The sequence below is a fragment of the Ambystoma mexicanum genome, chromosome 8, assembly GCF_040938575.1.
Source record: "Ambystoma mexicanum isolate Mex_15411 chromosome 8, UKY_AmexF1_1, whole genome shotgun sequence".
Classification (NCBI taxonomy): domain Eukaryota; kingdom Metazoa; phylum Chordata; class Amphibia; order Caudata; family Ambystomatidae; genus Ambystoma; species Ambystoma mexicanum.
Genome location: NC_090929.1, coordinates 1,543,850,377 through 1,543,869,279, shown reverse-complemented (window position 1 = coordinate 1,543,869,279; position 18,903 = coordinate 1,543,850,377). Strand labels below are relative to the sequence as shown.

General features: G+C 40.7%; 1 protein-coding gene across 5 annotated transcripts in view; it reads left to right on the top strand.

Moving 5' to 3' along the window:
- Nucleotides 1–18,903, top strand: part of LOC138473193 (VPS10 domain-containing receptor SorCS1-like) — a 3,088,785-nt gene that overhangs the window by 2,588,860 nt on the left and 481,022 nt on the right. For all 5 annotated transcript variants that reach the window (XM_069611754.1, XM_069611755.1, XM_069611758.1 and 2 more), the window contains exon 17: nucleotides 6,320–6,433. In XM_069611754.1, the coding sequence (XP_069467855.1) occupies nucleotides 6,320–6,433 (114 nt within the window). The remainder of the gene's footprint in view (nucleotides 1–6,319; nucleotides 6,434–18,903) is intronic.

The following is an 18,903-nucleotide window of genomic DNA, read 5'->3' as shown; positions in this document are numbered from 1 at the left end:
GGGAACACCACAGGTAGAGATAGAGATAGAGGAGCGGAAGGACCCAAGTTGGACCTAGAAGGGCGATCAGAGAGAAAAGAAGTCAGCCAAGACAGGGCCTGACCGATGATACCCAAGTTATCATGGAGACAGTTGAGCAGCATGGCATGGTTGACCGTATCAAAGGCAGAAGAGAGATCCAGTAAAATTAGGACACAAGGAGTATTGGAATAAAGGTTGGAGAGCAGGAACAACCTGGGGCTTTTTTTGTAGGGGGAGAATCCATGATTCTTTGAAGTTGGTTGGGACTCTACCTGTGGATAAACAAGTGTTAATGAATTTGGTGATGAAAGGGGTATTAGGCACGTTATTAAAAAAAAAATGTTTTTATATTATGGCAAGGAAGACACCATTTCATTTTTCAAATCATCCTACTGTACTCAAAGAAAATATTAGAAATGCCTCATAAAGATTTCATAATATGCATATTCTGAAATTGTGAGAAATTGCATCTGCCCCTAGTTGAATAGATTCTTCTATTCTTCTGCACTCTTTGACTTCTTTATGAATCTGCTGTGAACCAGTGAAACTAAGTCCTAAAGCTTCTTACCCCCACTCCTGGTGTTTCTGTAAAAGTACACAATCCAAACATCTGTCACATACTACCTCAGTGATGTGGGGTGGGTGCCACACCCAGAAAGGCCCTAGTAAAGAGTGTATCAAGATTTTTTTGAAGTAAATGCACATGTACTACATGTACCTGTGGCATATCAACAGAATCATGTGACACAGAGATTTTTCCCTTTAGTTGTCAATGCAGGGAATGGGATGAACATCTATAGAAGCTATTTATTTATTTATTTATTTATTTATTTATTTATTTATTTATTTATTTGTTTGTTTGTTTGTTTGTTTGTTTATTTATTTATTTCTATAGTGCCGCAGCCTGAAGGCATAAGAGCGCTTTCCATAGAGACAAGGGACATGGTGACAGGACAACAGCAATGTATAATTTATTCAGTTTGAGGTGGTCATTTTGGTGAATGATTATTTGAATAGGAACATTTTCAGTTTCTTTTTAAAGCTTTGTAGGTTTGTTTCAGTTCTTAGGGATTCAGGTAATGTGTTCCATTTTGCAATGGCTTTGTTAGGGAATGCTCTGCCTATTCCATTTGCTTTTTTTAGATAGCTTGGCCTGCAGTAGCCCTTTGTTCATGGATCTAAGATTGTGTGTAAGTTTGTATTTCTTAAGTTGTTTTTGGAGGTATATTGGGCCATTTCCATTTGTGGAGCGGTGAGCTAGCATCAAAGATGTAAATGTAATTCTTTCATCTATGGCTAACCAGTGCAGGTCTCCACTTTCTTCTATAATGTGGTCCCTTTTAGTTTTGCCAGTGATGGTTCTGACTGCGTTGTTTTGGATCACTTGGCACTGATTTATGCATTTTTTGCTAGTTCCCAGCATAAGTGCATTTCCATAGTGTAATCTTGAGAGGATCGCGGCTCTGGCTATGGTTGTGCTGTTTCGTTTATTTAGAAGAGGTTTAATTTTCTTTCAGAGTTTTTGGTAGTATTGGCAGTTTCTTTTTGAGTATGCTACCTGGGCTTCAGCCCCAAGTGATGCTTGCATGTACATTTCTAATGTTTTACCCTTTTCCACCACCATGATTGGCTTTTCATTGATGTTAAAAGTAGCGTGATCTGGACTTAGTCTTTTTCTGGCTAAAGGTGAGCCAAAGATCATGAGCTCAGTTTTAGTGCCATTGAGGCACATCCAATTTACCTTCATCCAGGCTTCAATGGTGTTGTAGATGAATGTTAACATATTACTGTCTTGGTTGTAGTCACCACTGAGTTGAAACACCAGCTGTGTGTCATCAGCAAAGTTTGTGAAAAATATCCCAAGTTGGGTTAGCAATGTGCAAAGGCATAAAAAGTACACGTTAAAACAACAGTGGGGAGAAACTAGCTCCTTGTGGGATGCTGCAGTCCACTGGTTTAGTTGTTGATGCTTGATTTCCCCATATTATCTTAGATTGCCTGTCTTGGAGGAACGAAGATATCCAGTCAATAGCTCCCTGGGAGCAGTTTCCGACACAGTCTAGGGCCTCTCTGAGCTTCTGATGGTCTAGCAAATCGAATGCCGCTGAGAGGTCCAATAGAATAAGTAGTCCCGCTTTTCCGATAGATGAAGGTCCAATAAACATGGATTTCTGTAGTAGGAATAAAATACCCCTCTCACTGGTTTAGAGATAGTGTCTCTATCACTATAAAAAGGATGTATTTGTATTTAATATGTATGTCATTGATATTATAGAGCTATACATATGTCAAAGTGCCAAACAAACAAAGAAAATGGTAAAAAATGCAATGTCAATTGAATACAAAAATCAAGTGGGTAGCAAGTAGTCCTTAAAACAAGAACAAAAAGGAGAGAAGGATTACAGCGATTAAAGTGCAATAGGGAGATTTCTTCAGAATTTGGGTGTGAGGAGTGATAAAGAGTGAAAACAATATTGGGTGCATGGAGGGTGTGGAACTGATAGACGGAATTGAGTCTGCGAGCGAAGAGAACAGGAACGGGAATAGAAAGAGTTAAAAAAATAAAGATTAACAGGAGCCATGCTATGTAGGCATTTAACCACAACACAGACACGATTCAGAGGAGAGCCAGTAAACAGATAACAATAAATAGAAAACAGAATCATGAGGGGTAGACAAAAGAGAAGACAAATAGAATTGTTATAATTTAAGCAAGCGGGCTAGCTCATATTTAGGAACACCAAGAAGAAATGCAGTAGAAGAGAGAAGCTGAGAGAAAATAATTGATAAGCTCTCCAACCATTTTAGAGCTGGAAATGGCCAGAGCAGGCAACAGTAGAATTGTGAGAGGAAAAGAGAATGTCAAATCGAGGATGACTCCATGTTTTGGGAAAAACATTTGAATAAGAAGGTAAGTGTGGCGGAATGGTAATAGCCATTAAGATGCAGATAACAATCATACATCCAAGATTGGATGGCCAAGAGATAGGACAATAGAGTGGTGTGGATAGTATCAGGGAATGAAGGAAATTAAAGAAAAATGTGAAAGTCATCCACGTAGAAATGGTGTGACAGACCAAACTAAGACATATCAATGTGAGTGAAATAGCATAAAGACAGAAGATCACCCAGCACCAAGCCTTGTGGAACACAGTATGAACAAGCAATGACAGAGGGGGAATGACTGGCCCACTGAACAGAAAAGGTATGTTTAGAGAAATAGGAACAAAACCAATCAAGTATGAGACTGTTAAATCCAAGATGAGAGACTGCACATAAGAGGTTAGAGTGGTTAACAATATTGGCAGCTGCTGATACATAAAGCAGAACCAGCAGAGAAGATTGCTTTGAATACCAAGCAGAAATAGTGATTTACACACAGCTTCAGTTGAGTGGAAACAGGAGTACAAAACGAAGAGTTACCCAGTAAGATGAGGAAGAAGAGATGGATAGACTGACTTTAGGATTGAAAGAGGAAAGTGTAATGTCCCTACCTCTGCACCAGGATTATTGATCCCCTTTCCCTCTTGCAGCTGTTCACAGAGATGGGTAACATCATTCAGGAATAACAGCAATATTATGAAGGCCAGGTTCTGGTGTAGGCCCCTGGCTTCTCCAGGGAAGCGTTTCTTTCTGGTGTCCCATCTGTCTTGTATTCAACCTTTGCTGAGGGTTTTTGCTTATCTGGTCTAACTCATCATCAGCCTTTTGTGGGCCTCTTGCAATGATCACCATCTTTGCTTGGTCATGAGGATTTTAATAGCTGCAGACACGCTGGACGTCATAACTCCTTGTTTGGGATCAGTGGTGGAGACCACAGCATCCCACTTTCCATTCTTGGATTGCCCCATAGCTGGGTTTCCTTTCTATATTTGACATAAATGGGATACACTGTATCTCATATTTGGCAACTTGAGTTAAGCTTTGGTCAGCAAAAGAGCAACATCATCTCCTCCACATTTCCAAGAGTATGCCTTCTTTACAAAGAGTTCAATTTTATTTCAAAAGATCTTAAACCAGTCAGTGTGGGAGGTATTGTAAATTCCAGGCTGGATGATACTAAGGCTTTTTTTGCAGGGATCCCTGAACACCAACACTCTTCTCTGCAGACAGTGCAGAATGCAGCAGCCTGACTGCATTTGAACCTCCTCAAATGTACCCCTCCACACTTCTTACAAACAATCCTTACACTGATTTCCAGTCTGTGGGTGATATTCATTAAGGTTGCTTTGTCTGGTCTTTAAATGTTTTATACACACCTATAGAGACAGCCACATTATTTTCTCATTTGCAATGTTTTCAAAGCCCATACGGCCTTGTGAAATCTATCTAACCCAATGGAGCATGGAACCCTTTTGAGACATACCATTGGAACGTGCCTCACTGATACGTTCTTTGCTCTTTATAAACAAATGACTGTAAAGGGAATATTCCCAATCAGGACTTACTTGGAACTTCAATATGGCCACATGTGTTTGTGGTTCAGATACATATCAGTTTAGCTTCCTTTAAAGAGATCAAGGGCACCACATACTCATGTTTTCTTTTTTTGAAGTTGTTCCAAAAATGAATGGATATTATTAGTCATATATAAATCACAATGTCACTTCATACAGTATGCCACTAGCTGGCGAGAGAGAACAAATTACATTGTTTATAGGTGAGATTTCATTAAGAGTTTAATCTTATTTTTAAACGTCATTGATATGAATAGGCAAAGGAAGTTCCTTCCAGATGGTTGTGCCAAGCACCCGAAGGCGGAACTACCATTCGGGCTTATTGGAAGTAAGTCACCACCAACCAAGCATGAGTACATCAGCAAAGCTGGCGAAAAGGAATGTAGGAAAGAAGTTGTTCTTAGGAAAGAAAGTTGCAGCTCCATGAAGTATTCACTGAATAATGCGCATGGGGTTAAACCACGCTTCAGGGTCTATTTCATCACATCAATGAAAGCCCTAGAACTGGCTGGTTGTCGGTATGTTAATGGGTCCATCTTGTACATTAAGATTTGAAGGAACCCTATTCATGGGTATGTATGAGCAGTCCTGAAACTTTATTATATGTGGAAGAAGGGTAGGCTGTTTCCTCCAAGTGTTTAAGTCCACCAAAATATTTAGTTTTAGAAGGGCAAGTGAAGACTTAAACTCTGCCTGTGCAGGAAGGAAAAACAATAAACAGAAGACATGCATTCTTGGTCTATGCCCCAAGACTCTGGTTCCTCCTCCCCATCAACATCCAAATTGGCCTCTTGCTTCTAGAGCTCAAAAAGGAGCTCAATACCCTCCTCTTCAAGGAATGGCTCCTCCCATACACCTAGGTGCATACTCCATACACTCCCCACCTTACCTGAGACCGGGTGATCTCATCCCCACTGTTTCTTCACAGGTTACTTGGAGACACCATTGCTGACATTTACCTTCCCTGCACTGTTGTTAGATCCCCACTCCCGTGTTTCTCTGCTCCCTTGTTCTTCACCCTTTGATTGCAGAGTGCTTTGTTGCTTCCCAAAGCTATGTATTCATTCAATAACTATAATAATAATAATAATAATAACAACAATAATCGTTACTACTATTATTATTATTATTATTATTATTATTATTAGTATCATTATTATTATCATTATTATTATTATTTTATTATTATTATTATTATTATTATTATTATTATTATTATTATTACTTTGCTGATTGTGACAACGAGCCCAGCCACAATGCTAGTGAATTGTTCTGCAAAAATAGCGGTTCCACTGACTTTTATTAAAATGGTAACAGTTATTTTTCGTGGGTTTCCTTTTATTATTTTACTAGTTTGGAAATAATAAATAATGATATGCACATATTAATTACATTGGTTCGAGCATTGTGATTATCTAATCCCGTTAACATTTAGCCTAATGGAGACCTTTTAGCCGATGGATGAGCATTATTTCTGCAAACGCTACCATAACAGTAAGCGATGGGATACAGTGGGGATCGTTTGGTTTGCACATCAGGGCCCCAATGAAAGGATGTTGTGGAACCCCCATCAATACCTTTCATCCCTCTTCCCTCTCTCTCTTTTGGAAAGGATGCTTTTCTGCAGCTATCGTTGTGTCCACTTGTTTTCATAGCCCCCAAATAGGATGCATGACTCATCAATTGATAAGGGTGACATTGTTTGCATTTTTTATTGATCATGTTGCAAAATCAATATGGACAACTCTTTCCAAATATGCTATGTTCACTCTATTCCTTCTGTGCAGTTCATAACCCTTCATTCGTTAACGGATTGCTCCCTTCTCTCATTGAACCAACAGTGATTATGGCTATGAGCGCCACAGCAATGGACAGTGTTTACCGGCATTCTGGTACAATCCATCGTCCTTGTCAAAAGATTGCAGCTTCGGTCAGAGTTATCTCAATAGCACTGGGTAAGTCGACATTAATGGTATAATGCACGCTATACTACTGCCCTGATATCTGTGGAATGAAGGTTCGGATACATTGTGCGATGGATGCTTTAAGATACGATATGATAGTTTATTTATATAGCGCCTATACACAATGTGTTTCAAAGCACTTCAAGGCAAGGGAGGGAACAAGGGAAAAACAATGACATTCTTACAGGCCATGAACAGTAAGGATGTGAAATTAACTATCGTACTCGGCCTGACAACATTTCAGATAGTGCAAGAGCTAAAACATAGATAAGGAAGGGAGGGGGAGAGTGGGAAGGAAATGTAAACAGACAGGCGACTACCATACTAGGCCTGACGATATTTCTGGTAGAGCCGGAAAAAAAACAAAAGGTGAGGGAGAGGGGTGCAGAAAGGTAGGGGAGGAACAAAACAAGCGACTATCATATTAGGCCTGACGACATTTCAGATAGTGGTGGAGGGGGTTGGGGAGGAAAAAACCAGTAAGGAGAGGGAGGAGGAGACAGACGAGGTTGCTATCATACTAGGTCCAGGGACAATTCTGATAGAGTAAGTGCATAGAAGAAAGTAAGGGGAGGAGATAGGAAAGGGAGAAAGGAAAGGAGGAGAGAACAGAGTTAGCAGTCAAACGAGTGGTGAAGCAAGAGTGGAGAGTGAATACAATTGCAGAAGTCAGTAGTAACACATAATGTTGCAAGCCAGGATACAAGATGAAGATGGGAACAGCATGATTCAGGGCCCCCATGAGAACAAGATGCAAAGGAAGTCCAGCATGAGAGTTGAGAAAGGGTGATGCACCGTGAATGAATGAAGTCCATAAAAGTCAAATCCAGCATTGGCCACAAGACGGTGATGGTGAAACCAGAATGTATCAGGACAGACTCCTGCAGAAGTAGGCTTGAGTGGGGTGAGGGGGGAGCAGGGTAGAAGAATCAAGCAAAACAGGCAACACCTGTGTGCGAGAATGGGTGGGCACAAGGGAACATCACGGGGGGGACCCGTACCATTCTGCAAGTGTTACAGAGTATTGCTGCAATTCTTAGCCAACTGATTTGGGGACACCATTCTCTGGAAGGTTGAACTTTGCTGACCCTCGCTGAGCATGTCTTCAAAAATCATGCACACAGAGCCAAATAAGAGCAGTCCGTTGGAAGTGCGCAAACATGAGCATTGGACATTTGCGCATTTGCACGCTGCCATCAAAAGGTGAACAATCTCTCTTATTCAAAGTAGAGGTTCTGTATACATTCTGCAAACGTGTATCTGTTGCACCTAGGCAATCTATTTCAATACGGTGCATGCTAGTAACTCACACTCTGAATCAGTATATCATCCTGAGCTTCAATCAGGAAATAATAATGTTGCAAAAGAATACACAGGCAGCCAGATATCCCAAAAGAACAAATGTGTACTCACTGTAATGATGGAAGGCGTGTTATGTATATATACCATCAAGAGAGGTTGCAGAGGGTGAGAGTAGAGAAGTTCAATACTTCTTTAGCAGAGCCAAGGACTAGAGAGAAAAGCACAGAAAGAGGTGAGAATCAATACTCACATCAATTAACGTAACTGCTGGAGTGGGTGAAGCCTGCAATGTATTTATTTATTTATTTATTTATTTATTTATTTATTTATTTATTTATTTACTTGTTTGTTTATTTATTTATTTGTGTATTTATTTATTTATTTATGTATTTGTTTATTTATTTATTTATTTATTTATTTAATGAATGTTTGTTAGGCAACATAGTGTTTCCAGGCGCTTGATAATTCCTGATGGCAATTTAGGATGAATAAAGATACCCTTAGTACTTAAGGGCTAGATCATGTTATACAAATTGATACTAGTGGATTGGTAGGTGAGATTGGGGCAGATTTCTATATGTTCAGGGTGTTAATCCAGGAAGCCATGGCGGGATGGTGGTGAATTTCTGGAACTTGGGGCTGTTATTGAAATGGTAGCAATCAGCCACTGGTGAACTGTAATGTGAGTATTATCAGCTTTCCATTAAAATACGGAAGATTGTGTACAGTGATAATGTCCTGGATCGTTGCATGGTGCACCACTTCTGAGGTGTACTTGGAGCAATCCAGATTGCCACCAGGATGTGGTTCCAAACGAGCGGAGAATAGCAGTAGAAGGGCTGTTTCCTAGTTTACATTTTGCAAGCCAGTATAGTGTCAAGTCTAGTGATGGTCTTACTGCAAGATGATAGTTTGCCACCTGGTGTTTTTAATTTGGCCACCAAGTAGACTGGTGTGCCAGTGGAGGTTGCCTTGTAAGTGAAGCATGTGGTTTACAACCAGAACCTTTTCTAGAGGGGCAGCCAGTGTTATTATTTCTGCGAAGTGGGGATGATGTAGTCAAATTTCCGAGAGCTGGTGATTTCCCCAGCATGATGGGCTACTCTGAGGAATGCCAGGTGAGCAGCAGTGATCTCTGGGTTGAGGGTGTTACACCAGTCAATAATTGAGAACACTATGGTCTGCACTAGTGTTCAGAGTTTCTGAGTAGAGCAATATATATATTACCAAGCCATTTGAGCCTTTTTCATGATGGGTTGTTTAAAGGATAGATTGCTGTCCACAATGAAGACTAGTGATTTGTGGGTGACGGTTTAACCCATCCATGTGCACTTCGTCCAAACACCTTTGATTGGGTTCCAGCTTGGTGGGGTGGACAAGGAGTGTGAATTCAGTTTTGGTGAGGTTAACTTTGTAGTCACTTGTCATTCATTTCTGAATGATTGAAAGGCATAAGTGAAGGCAAGCAATATTGTGTGGGCCTTTAACCTTCAGGTACAAATCTGTGGGCCTCAGAACAAGTTTGGCGTTTGTGTGAACAAAGTGGAGGCAATTCCATTACCACCACTTTTCTTGCACCGCCAAACTACAAGTTTGCCGGTAGGAATGGAGGATTTACCTCCAGCGAACAGCTGGAGCTATATCCAACCCCTATGAGCAGAATCTGCCAGTATTACCGGCACCGGTATTACCAGTGTTGGTAGTATCAGCAATCGCCCCATGACGTCCAATGGGAATCCATGGAATGGGGAATACCCACCTTACTGGCCCTTGAATTATGCTAGTAATTCTGGCATTCCAAGTGCCGGTAATGGTAATGCTGTTTGCCAGCATCTCACTGAAATTACCAGGGGATACCGACAAATGTATAATGACCCCCGTATCATCTGCATAATTGTGTGCATAATTGTGGATCTTCAGGCTGAGGTCATAGCCCTGTGGGTCCATATAGAGGTTAAAGAGGTTATAGCGGTTAAAGTTGACTTGGTAGAGAATGGAATCCTGAAACAGGTGATGGGCATCCTTTTGGCCTGAGGAATCCCATCTGAACAGCCTGGTGTCGACCTGATATGTTGAATGTGAACATTTTCAGAAAAGTGTCAGATAACATCATCCTGTGTGAAAGGAGGGTGAGCAATGGGTAATGATCGGTCATGTTGAACACAGTAGAGAGTTTTGGGAGGACTAGCAGGCATGAGCACACTTTATTGAGAATCGGAAGCATGTCATTGATGAACTGTATGGTGGCTGTTTTAGTGCTGCATTTAGAGCAGAACCCAAATTGGTAATGTCAGTGCAGAACTAGTCATTCGATTATTTACCTGATTTGTTAACACAATCATCTACTAGTTTGCTTGGTCTTCCGGAATGAGGATGGGGTTTTCAGGAGTTGTCATACAATCCCTATTTTTAGGACATCAGGGACCTTGAGGTTAGGCATTGACTATCCCAAGAAGGTGACCAGATTTCTTTTAAGGATAGTGTCCGGGAAGATATCATTGGTGTAAGTGGTCAATTTTGATGAGGTAAGGGTATATGAGAGAGAGGTTGGTTGATGGTTGAATGGTCCATTGCAGGATATGTGGAACAGGATCAGAGGATTTGGATCATTCATCATGGAGCCTGCTATTGATAATTTTGATGAAGAACGTACTGATAGCCTCACACGTCTGTCATTCTGGCAGATTTTGGTTTGGTGTGGGATTCAAGCAGTGTTTGACTTTTGATATAGAGTTTGCAGAGGGAGCTGTAGGTTCACTTAGATGAATCTTCCTTTGTGGGGTTTTCCTGAAAGCTGTGAGTTGAAAACACATCCTCTTTGGTAGCAAGCAGTACAAATGGATTGGAATGTAGGCAGGTTTTATGGATGTGGAGTTGTTTTTGGGGAGAGGATTGAACTCGTTGTCAGTGAGATAGGTTTGCTGTTGTTTTAGAATTCTTTGCATGGAGTTGGTTTGTGGGTATAGAGTTGAATCTTCACGTGGGGGATGTGTGTTTGTGGCTGTGCTCTAAGGTGATTGATGGAGGGAGGAGTTATTTGGCAGATGATGGGCTTGGGGCTCAAAGTCCTTTCAAGAGTTATGTGCTGGAGGTAGTGTTGTCACCTCACATGAGTAGTATTTGAATCTCTTTTGGCTGTTTCCATTGGTGATTGTTCCTGTCTCCAATAATTGATCAGGTTTGCGTATTGAATAGGCCCCAATGATTGATGATTGGTGATCATTGAGCATTGGAACAATAGTGGCATAGCATGACATGGCCTCACTATGAGTATGGCAGTGCAGGAAAAAATAGTGGTAATGTAGTCGTAACTTTGGTACCACTCCATTACAGCCACATTACCACACCAGTGTAGCACAACTCTGGTGGTGAGGTGGGAATTTTCCTTCAGCAAAATGCTGGAGGTAAATCCTGCACCTTACCTTCCCAAAAATGGCAAAATCGGCTGAATTACCTCCAGCATAATTAACACCCATGGTAATTCTCCCACAATCCCCATGGAGTCATCTGGACTCAAAGAAATGGGGAGTTGCACAACCTACCACCACTTGTAATCCTGCTGTAAATCCGTGGCACAAAGTGGTGGTAATGGTAGATCTGTTTGGCTGATTCCGGTGGATTTATCACTGAATTACCACCAAACTTGTAATGAGGCCCTATATAGTATGGAACGCCAAGCTACACATATAATGTTGTCATTTTGTCAATTATTTATGTTCCATGTGACATCAGGGGTGTGGACTGTAGCTCCGATAATTTCTCAAATATGTTCCCAGCAGCCATACTACGTTTGTTAAACATTTTACTTGCAATGAGATAGCGGCATCTTGCCTCCGTACGGTTATGCAAAAGCTCAATAAACGTCCACGTTAGATCGAGCCACTCCTCCGAGAGGCCCTGCCACCTCTGGAGGGAATTCAGTGCAATACACAGGCTGAGTCTGCATGTTGCTCATTTCAAGAGGATGCCATCATGAAGCGCTGATTCAGCAGCATGACCTTCAACACCTGGGGCCCAGTTTACGCAGGAAAATGATCACAAATTAATGTGTGTGGTGAAAACATGTTTCCTGAAATCGAGAAACATCCTAATTAGAAAGGGGGCTCATGATGTCTTCTGGGGCATGTTTGCATAAGCACGCTGGACATCATGTTATATGCCAAAAAAGAAGGTGCCTGCCCTGGTCACATGTATCATTGGAGCATGCTACTGATGTGTTTTAAAGAATTCCTATTCATTATTCATATGCTGTAGAGCTCCTTCTGCCATTATTTAAAATCATATTTCCAGGGATACTGTATTCAAGGGCATTTAGACAACACAAAGGGAGAGCATCTCAGCAGTTCCTTAAAGAAAACATGCTAGAACATCCCTATTAAATTGACTAATTTCCTCCTAATTAAGCACGTTCACATCTAATTATTAAAACATATTTGTATATATAAGTGAATGACCCAGAGACAGGGCAGCTTAGTCAAGTAAACATGTTTCCATGTGTTAAGATCCCCACAAAAACATCGCCATACAAGAATATCACCATCATTTTTTGAATGGAGCGGGAGACATCCCTGCAATCCCGGCCCCAATAACCTCATAAATTATCCCCACTAATAATATCGCCTATGGCCTTAAAACACGACCATATATATGGTGATATTATTGGTGGGGGATAATATTACCTGATACCGTAAACATTAGTGAGCATTGTCCTCTCTTTGGAAAAGAATCCATGTTCTTCACATCATGTGAAATTTCTTTTGGGAAATAAGCACCTTCTGGATACAGTTTGAGACATGAAATTCCACTCGTGGAGCATGGGCTCGGTGCACAGTATGAAGCATATTTGAGCTTGCTCAAGAAATAACATCTCAATACGTGTGAGTTGTGCTCATAAAACACACACTTGCAATGCATGAACACACACATGTGCATTGTAGTTTGCTAATATGTCAATTGCAATGTTAACATCGGTCCTTGGAAGGAGCAAGAAGAAGCAGGAGCCCCCAACACCTCCCAGACCTTCCAGCAATCCATCAATGCCTTTCCACCATTAGTGAGACCTTGTTTTTGTATTGTTATTATCATTATGGTATTAATTGAGTGTGGACCTATCTTCAGGAAACAACAGAGCGCTTTACAGAGGTGTACAACAATACAGGTACACAACGGATAATGAGCGCTTTTCAGAGGTAATAACAGAACAGATATGCAGCGGGGTGAGGGGGAAGGATACAGAGGGGCACAGAGGAGGAGTGCGGCTTTACCGGCTGGAGGGCGGGGCGGGCATCTAGCGAGTCAGGTGGAGCGAGGGGCGATGTCATGGCCTAGGTATTGGGGAGCAGAGACTCCTTGAAGAGGATCGTATGGTCCTGGCAATTTAGGTCTATCTAGAAAGGTGGCACAACCATTCATCTGAGTGCTCTCAGTGTCAATCATTTTCTAAGTGATACAGAGCGGGTGCATTATAGCAAAGGCTCAGTTAAAGTAGCAAATAACGTATAGATGTGAGTGCAGAACTTGAAGTGGGAACATTCGTTTTTGAATGCTGTTTTTAAGAGCTTGGTTTCTTCCCATAATGTGTTTTGCAATTTTGAAAAGTCATATATTTTGATTGTTAGTTTTGTTGTGACCATTATTACTACACTGTTTGTGTGGTTAAAGAAGGGAGCCATTACGGATCGAGAGCCCCATGTATAAACGTCTAGAATGTTCCCAATCCAGAGTGGCTGTCACTTAATGAGCATCGTAAACGTCAACACATCTGCCTTTGCACATTTCGAAGGTACAGGAGAAGGACAACACATGGTTTACTCTGTAGATTTGCAATGCCAGACGTATTGGCTTTGCCGGTTCCTGATAAATGGAGTGAGTAGGGACACACGATTAAAACACATGTACACAACTTGGTCTATTTAAAGGCTCATGCAGAGCTTTGTTTGTTTTTTTCCTCGTTAGTGACAGCTAAAGCCTTAGGAAAGATTCACTCTTTCCACCACAACTTCTCTCCTGCTCTCACCTCACAGGTGATGTTCAATACAATGAGGTATCTCTCTTGTCTAATTACATTTCTTGATGACTACATTTTAAATCAATCCCATTACTGCCACATATCCGTGGTCCTGTGTGTGTCTTTGCTGCATCACACATTCCCTCTTTGCCACTCTAAGAAACTTTAATAGAGTTGTACTAATTTCCATATTTGTATTTATTAAAATGTATATAGCGCTTTACACCAAAGTGCTTTACATGAAACAACAGGAATACATAAAAAGCAATATAATACAAATCATGAGCCAAAAAAACGAGAACAATATGCAGAACAATTTGCCGAGATCATTAGAATAGACCGGCATTATTTGTCTATGCAGCCACAAATAAATACATAACTTTGGATGTTTGAGTCCTAACCAATATCTGTGTAACCTCATTCATGCAAACCCAATTATGATATGGTGGCCTCCATCACACAGTCGGGCAACCACAATCTGAAACCCAGAGACATATCCATGGGACACTAACTTGCCTAACTATGGAAGGATTTGGAATCAAGTATGGCCCAGGTGGATTGATAAAGCACATCAAGGTCTCAATATTAAACACATGTCACTTGACCATAAAACAGAACCAAGACTACAACAGGCTTCACTTCATTACAAAGTTGACATCGCTCTAACCACAAGAGCCATGCATGGATATTTCCGTGCCATTTTGGGACTAATTCAAACTCCTCTATAGATCTCATCTTTGAGGTTTGATCAGAACGATTTACTTGTACTGCAGCTGTCTTCTGACTGCGGGGCTGCCCCCCCCCCACTAGTGGGCAACAAAGGATGTCCAGAAGTAGGCGTGAGGCTCTCTAAAATGGGATTACATGCATTGCTGTTAATAGAAAATATTAGAAATTATAGCGTGTGGGGGCACCAAAACAATATGTGTACACAAGGGAGTTTCGTATGAAAAAAGATGGAATACCACTGACCTACAGTCACAACTACTTCCAAAATGTCCAAACATATATATTGAAATTCTCATATTCATGATGGGCATACAATACAGTACAAATGGTGTACAACCTAAACGAAAGATCTCACATGTTTGACAATATTATTGCGCTCCACATTCACAGATGAGTCTGTCCCATCAAGTTCTTTCAGATAGACCGCTGCCCCGACATGTTTCAGTCATGGCAGTTAAAACCTCTTTTAGTGGGAATCTATCAATGTGTGTTGGAAAGGCATGGTCTCCGAAGACAAAAGACAAAAGATAGATCCTATGATTTGTCTTGAAAGACAACATCACTGCAACATCTACACCTGTGACATGTGCAGGGTTATATACTTGCTTTTTCAGGTTTTGCTCTGAGGCTTACTTTCGTTTGAACAGAATCTTTCCAGAACCCTTTCTGTGTGATTGGATCCGGGGGCAAGAGAATACATAAAGATTGTATTTCTTTAACTGAGCAAAAACAACAAGGCAAGATTGTTTATTTATTTATTTAATATGTTGATACCCATCACTGGGTTTACACATACAACATAATTCAAATACATGCTTACTTCAATATCCAAAAACAATTCTTATCAAATACATTATAATACAAAAAATACCAGCAGACAAGTCTTTTAAAATAATTAAAATCAAATCATAAAATGTAATCATATGGAATATTAGGTTAATATCATTCCCTTCCATCAGATCTTTACATATCATTCCTATATTATCAGACAGACAGGTATTTTTATATTGTTTCAGGTATTTTTCACGCAGTTGATTAAGATTACCACAATAGCAAAGAAGTTGTTTGGCAGTCTCTATATTTGCCGTGCCACATAATCATAGAGTCTCAACTTTCTGTCAATGCCAATTTTAGCACCTAATATCTCCATCGTATCACAACTATTTGAACAAAAGGTAGGATCTAACTGTGGCTTGATGGGGAAATGCATATAGGTATTTGGGTTTCTTCTCAGCAGACCAATATTCTAGGAAATGCCAACTATATGATTTAGTAGCTAATTGTATCAAAGTTCTTTCTTTAGCATAACAGTAAATGGATGATTGCAATAAACATTTCACCTTAGCCTGAGATTGATTCAGCCATGTAGAGACATTATCCTTTGTCCATCTAACATATGTTCTTCCCCTGGTAATCATCCACCTGAGGGAAATGTTAGGCAGGAGGGAAAGGTTTGCTGAGCAGTGTTTTTACCATCTCTGATCTATACAATAGACGATGCCCTTTGCAACACAGATCGCTGGCTATCATCTAAACCCGATTTAACACTGTGCAGCACTTGTCTTGATGCTTAGTTCAATGTGTTATCCTATAGCAGACACCTTGAGAGAAAATTCAATAGTGAAGATGTCTTCCATGATATATCTAGTGTCAAAAAGCTCCCTAAACATTGTCCTTCTGTCATGCCACATTATTTTAGTCATTTAGCCATTGTCACCAGACAACTGAAAAAGCCAGGCAGGTTAAATAATGTGAAATACATCAGTCACCAAAAAGGTCCCTAACGGCCCAAGAGCTAGGGAGAATGCGGAATCAAAGCTCTTCTAAATTCTGGGATTGAATTGTTCCTTTAGCAGAGCTCTGAGCACAGCAGTCAGGGCGTGATAGCTCCATACAAAGAGTCATTTGACCTTTGTGTCCTCAATCGATAGGAATCAACCATTTTAAAGGGAAAGCTCAGAACACCCTTGTGATGGTTTGACCAAACATGCCAACATGTGTACCTGTAAGAAAACACTCATGATTGCATTGACTATTACAGCAATACTTTACACTTTGCAAAATCCACAAACAAACACACACCAGAGACTTCACCCCACTTTCAACATTTCACATTTGCATGATGTGTACATACACTCACACACCTACACATGCTCAATTACTGTTACTGCCACTTGGACTTGTGAGTTTACCACAGGATTAGGGTGGTGGTAATTATCTATTTTTGGAGTTCATACCACTCCATAGGGATTTTTTGACAGCTTTACCACCGGCACATTTGCTGTCTGGTAAATCCGTGAATTATTGGACGTTAAGTATAAGATTCACTGTGAGATGGTTATTTGTGGTAAATCCTTCACTTTAACTACAAATTAATAATCTGGCGGTGCAGGAAACATGGCAGTAATTCAGCTACCACCCAAATAAGTTGTAGTAACAGAATTGCAACTTGTAATCAGGCCGATTTTATTGTTTTAACTTACATTATGATTATGAAGATCCATCCCATGCGTGTTCCCCTAAGCTTTAATCTTTTTTTCTTTTCCTCATGGAGATGCCGGAATCACATAGGGAAGTTAATTGCCACTTCCTTCCTTGCATCCACTACCAGAGTGGCTCATTGAAAGAATTGAGAGGAGTGTCAAAAAGAAATGCCCCCGAGATTTCCATGGGCTGTGCCACCTTGCTGTCCTCTGCTTGCTGGCCTCATCTTGCTATGAAATAAATGACGGTCTGTAGTGATATTATCCCCACAGACACCAGTGGTCATGTTATCCAGAGCATACCTGAAATGGTGTTTTGCGCCTCACAGAATTAAGGACATCTGCTGCATAATGGGAGGTTGCCCTCCAAAGCCCAGTAGAGTATCAGAAAGTGTGGAATCCAGTCCCTACCTTCAGTAGACGTCCATAGTCTAAGTTCCTCCTCTCTTCTTTATGTTACGTCCAGCTCTCCAGCCACTCAGCAAGCTTCGAAGGGAGACATTGTTTACCTACAATGGCTGCATTCCAAGTGTCCTTTTGTGATGTGTTCACACTAGGCACTGGTCAAAGAGACATGGGAAATCTGTGGCCTAGGAATTCCCTGCGAGGATATATTTTAGCACCTATACAAGCTCGGAATGTGTTAGATCCCTTACCATCAGGCTCTGTTGTGTTCTAGGTGGTCTTCGCCCTTTTTAGAGCTCCACACTTTCGCTTCAAGATCAGTAACTTGGACAGCGATTACCTACGACAAAATATAACCATATGAGCAGGGCCTCAAGCTTCACTATGCACCGACTCCCACTATTAATGATAGTGGACATTCTATTTGGCACCTCTGACATTAATTCTACTGGATCCATTGTGATTGAGCGAGGCATCTTAAATTCTTTCAAATCAGCAGTGAGTAGCTCATGTTAGTGAATTTCCAGGTATAACATCCTTTTCGTAATTTCGATGGGTTTTTTCACGAGTATTTTTTCCTGTAAATATATAGGGGCTTGTGAATAGTTAAAAAACACTAGGGGCTGGGGGATTTTGGGGGATCCTCCCAAAAATACAAAATAAAAATATTGAAGAGTTTTTTGGATAAACAATAGCCTTTGAAATTACAACCGTCGATGAAATGACATAGAACCAGTTGTTTTACTGAAAATACCAATCGAAATGTATAGGGAGTTGTGAATAGTTTTTAAAAAAATAGGGTATGGGAGACTTTTGGAGGATCCCCCAAAAATAAAAGAATAAACATTTCAATGAGTTTTTTCCATAATAAATACTCGTAGAAAAGACTGGGTGAGCAAAAGACTGACTTTTTTGTGCTTAGCATCTCCCTCTTATATATCTCAAGCAGTTGTAGGCACTAAGGTATGTTTTTGCACTTGCAGTAGGGGTAGTCTCCATGTTGTACCCCTTGTGTTAATACATAATTCATCTATTGTGCTACCAGAGGGTGTGAACCTAGATTCTGCAGTCCCCTCTCCTGTTAATCAGGTCAGGGCCAGTGTATGCACCTCGTATTTAATGAGCGGCTGTGTTTATAATTAGGTAAGGACCTCAATAAAAACGGTTACATACTTGGGACCCATCATTTGGGTGGTACAATATACCAGCACTTTCCTCCAGTGGGGCTTATTACATAAAGGAACACTGGCCACTTTTGCATATCTGTTGGCCCTTAGAAAATGCAGGCAACACATTGAATTTAGGGCCACATAATTTTTTTAGGTACATTAAAATATTAAACCAACTACCACTGCAATATACTTAACACGTGAGAGAATCCTTGGCAAGATTACAAGGTGAATAAAGCATCAACCTGCCATGCCGAGGTTTGCCTGCTGTATAGCTGGGTCGCGACGTTCTAGCTTCTGGATCGATGTTTGCTTCTAGTGTCGCGCCTAGAAACACTTGTGCACTGGCGCGTCATAAATGCCACA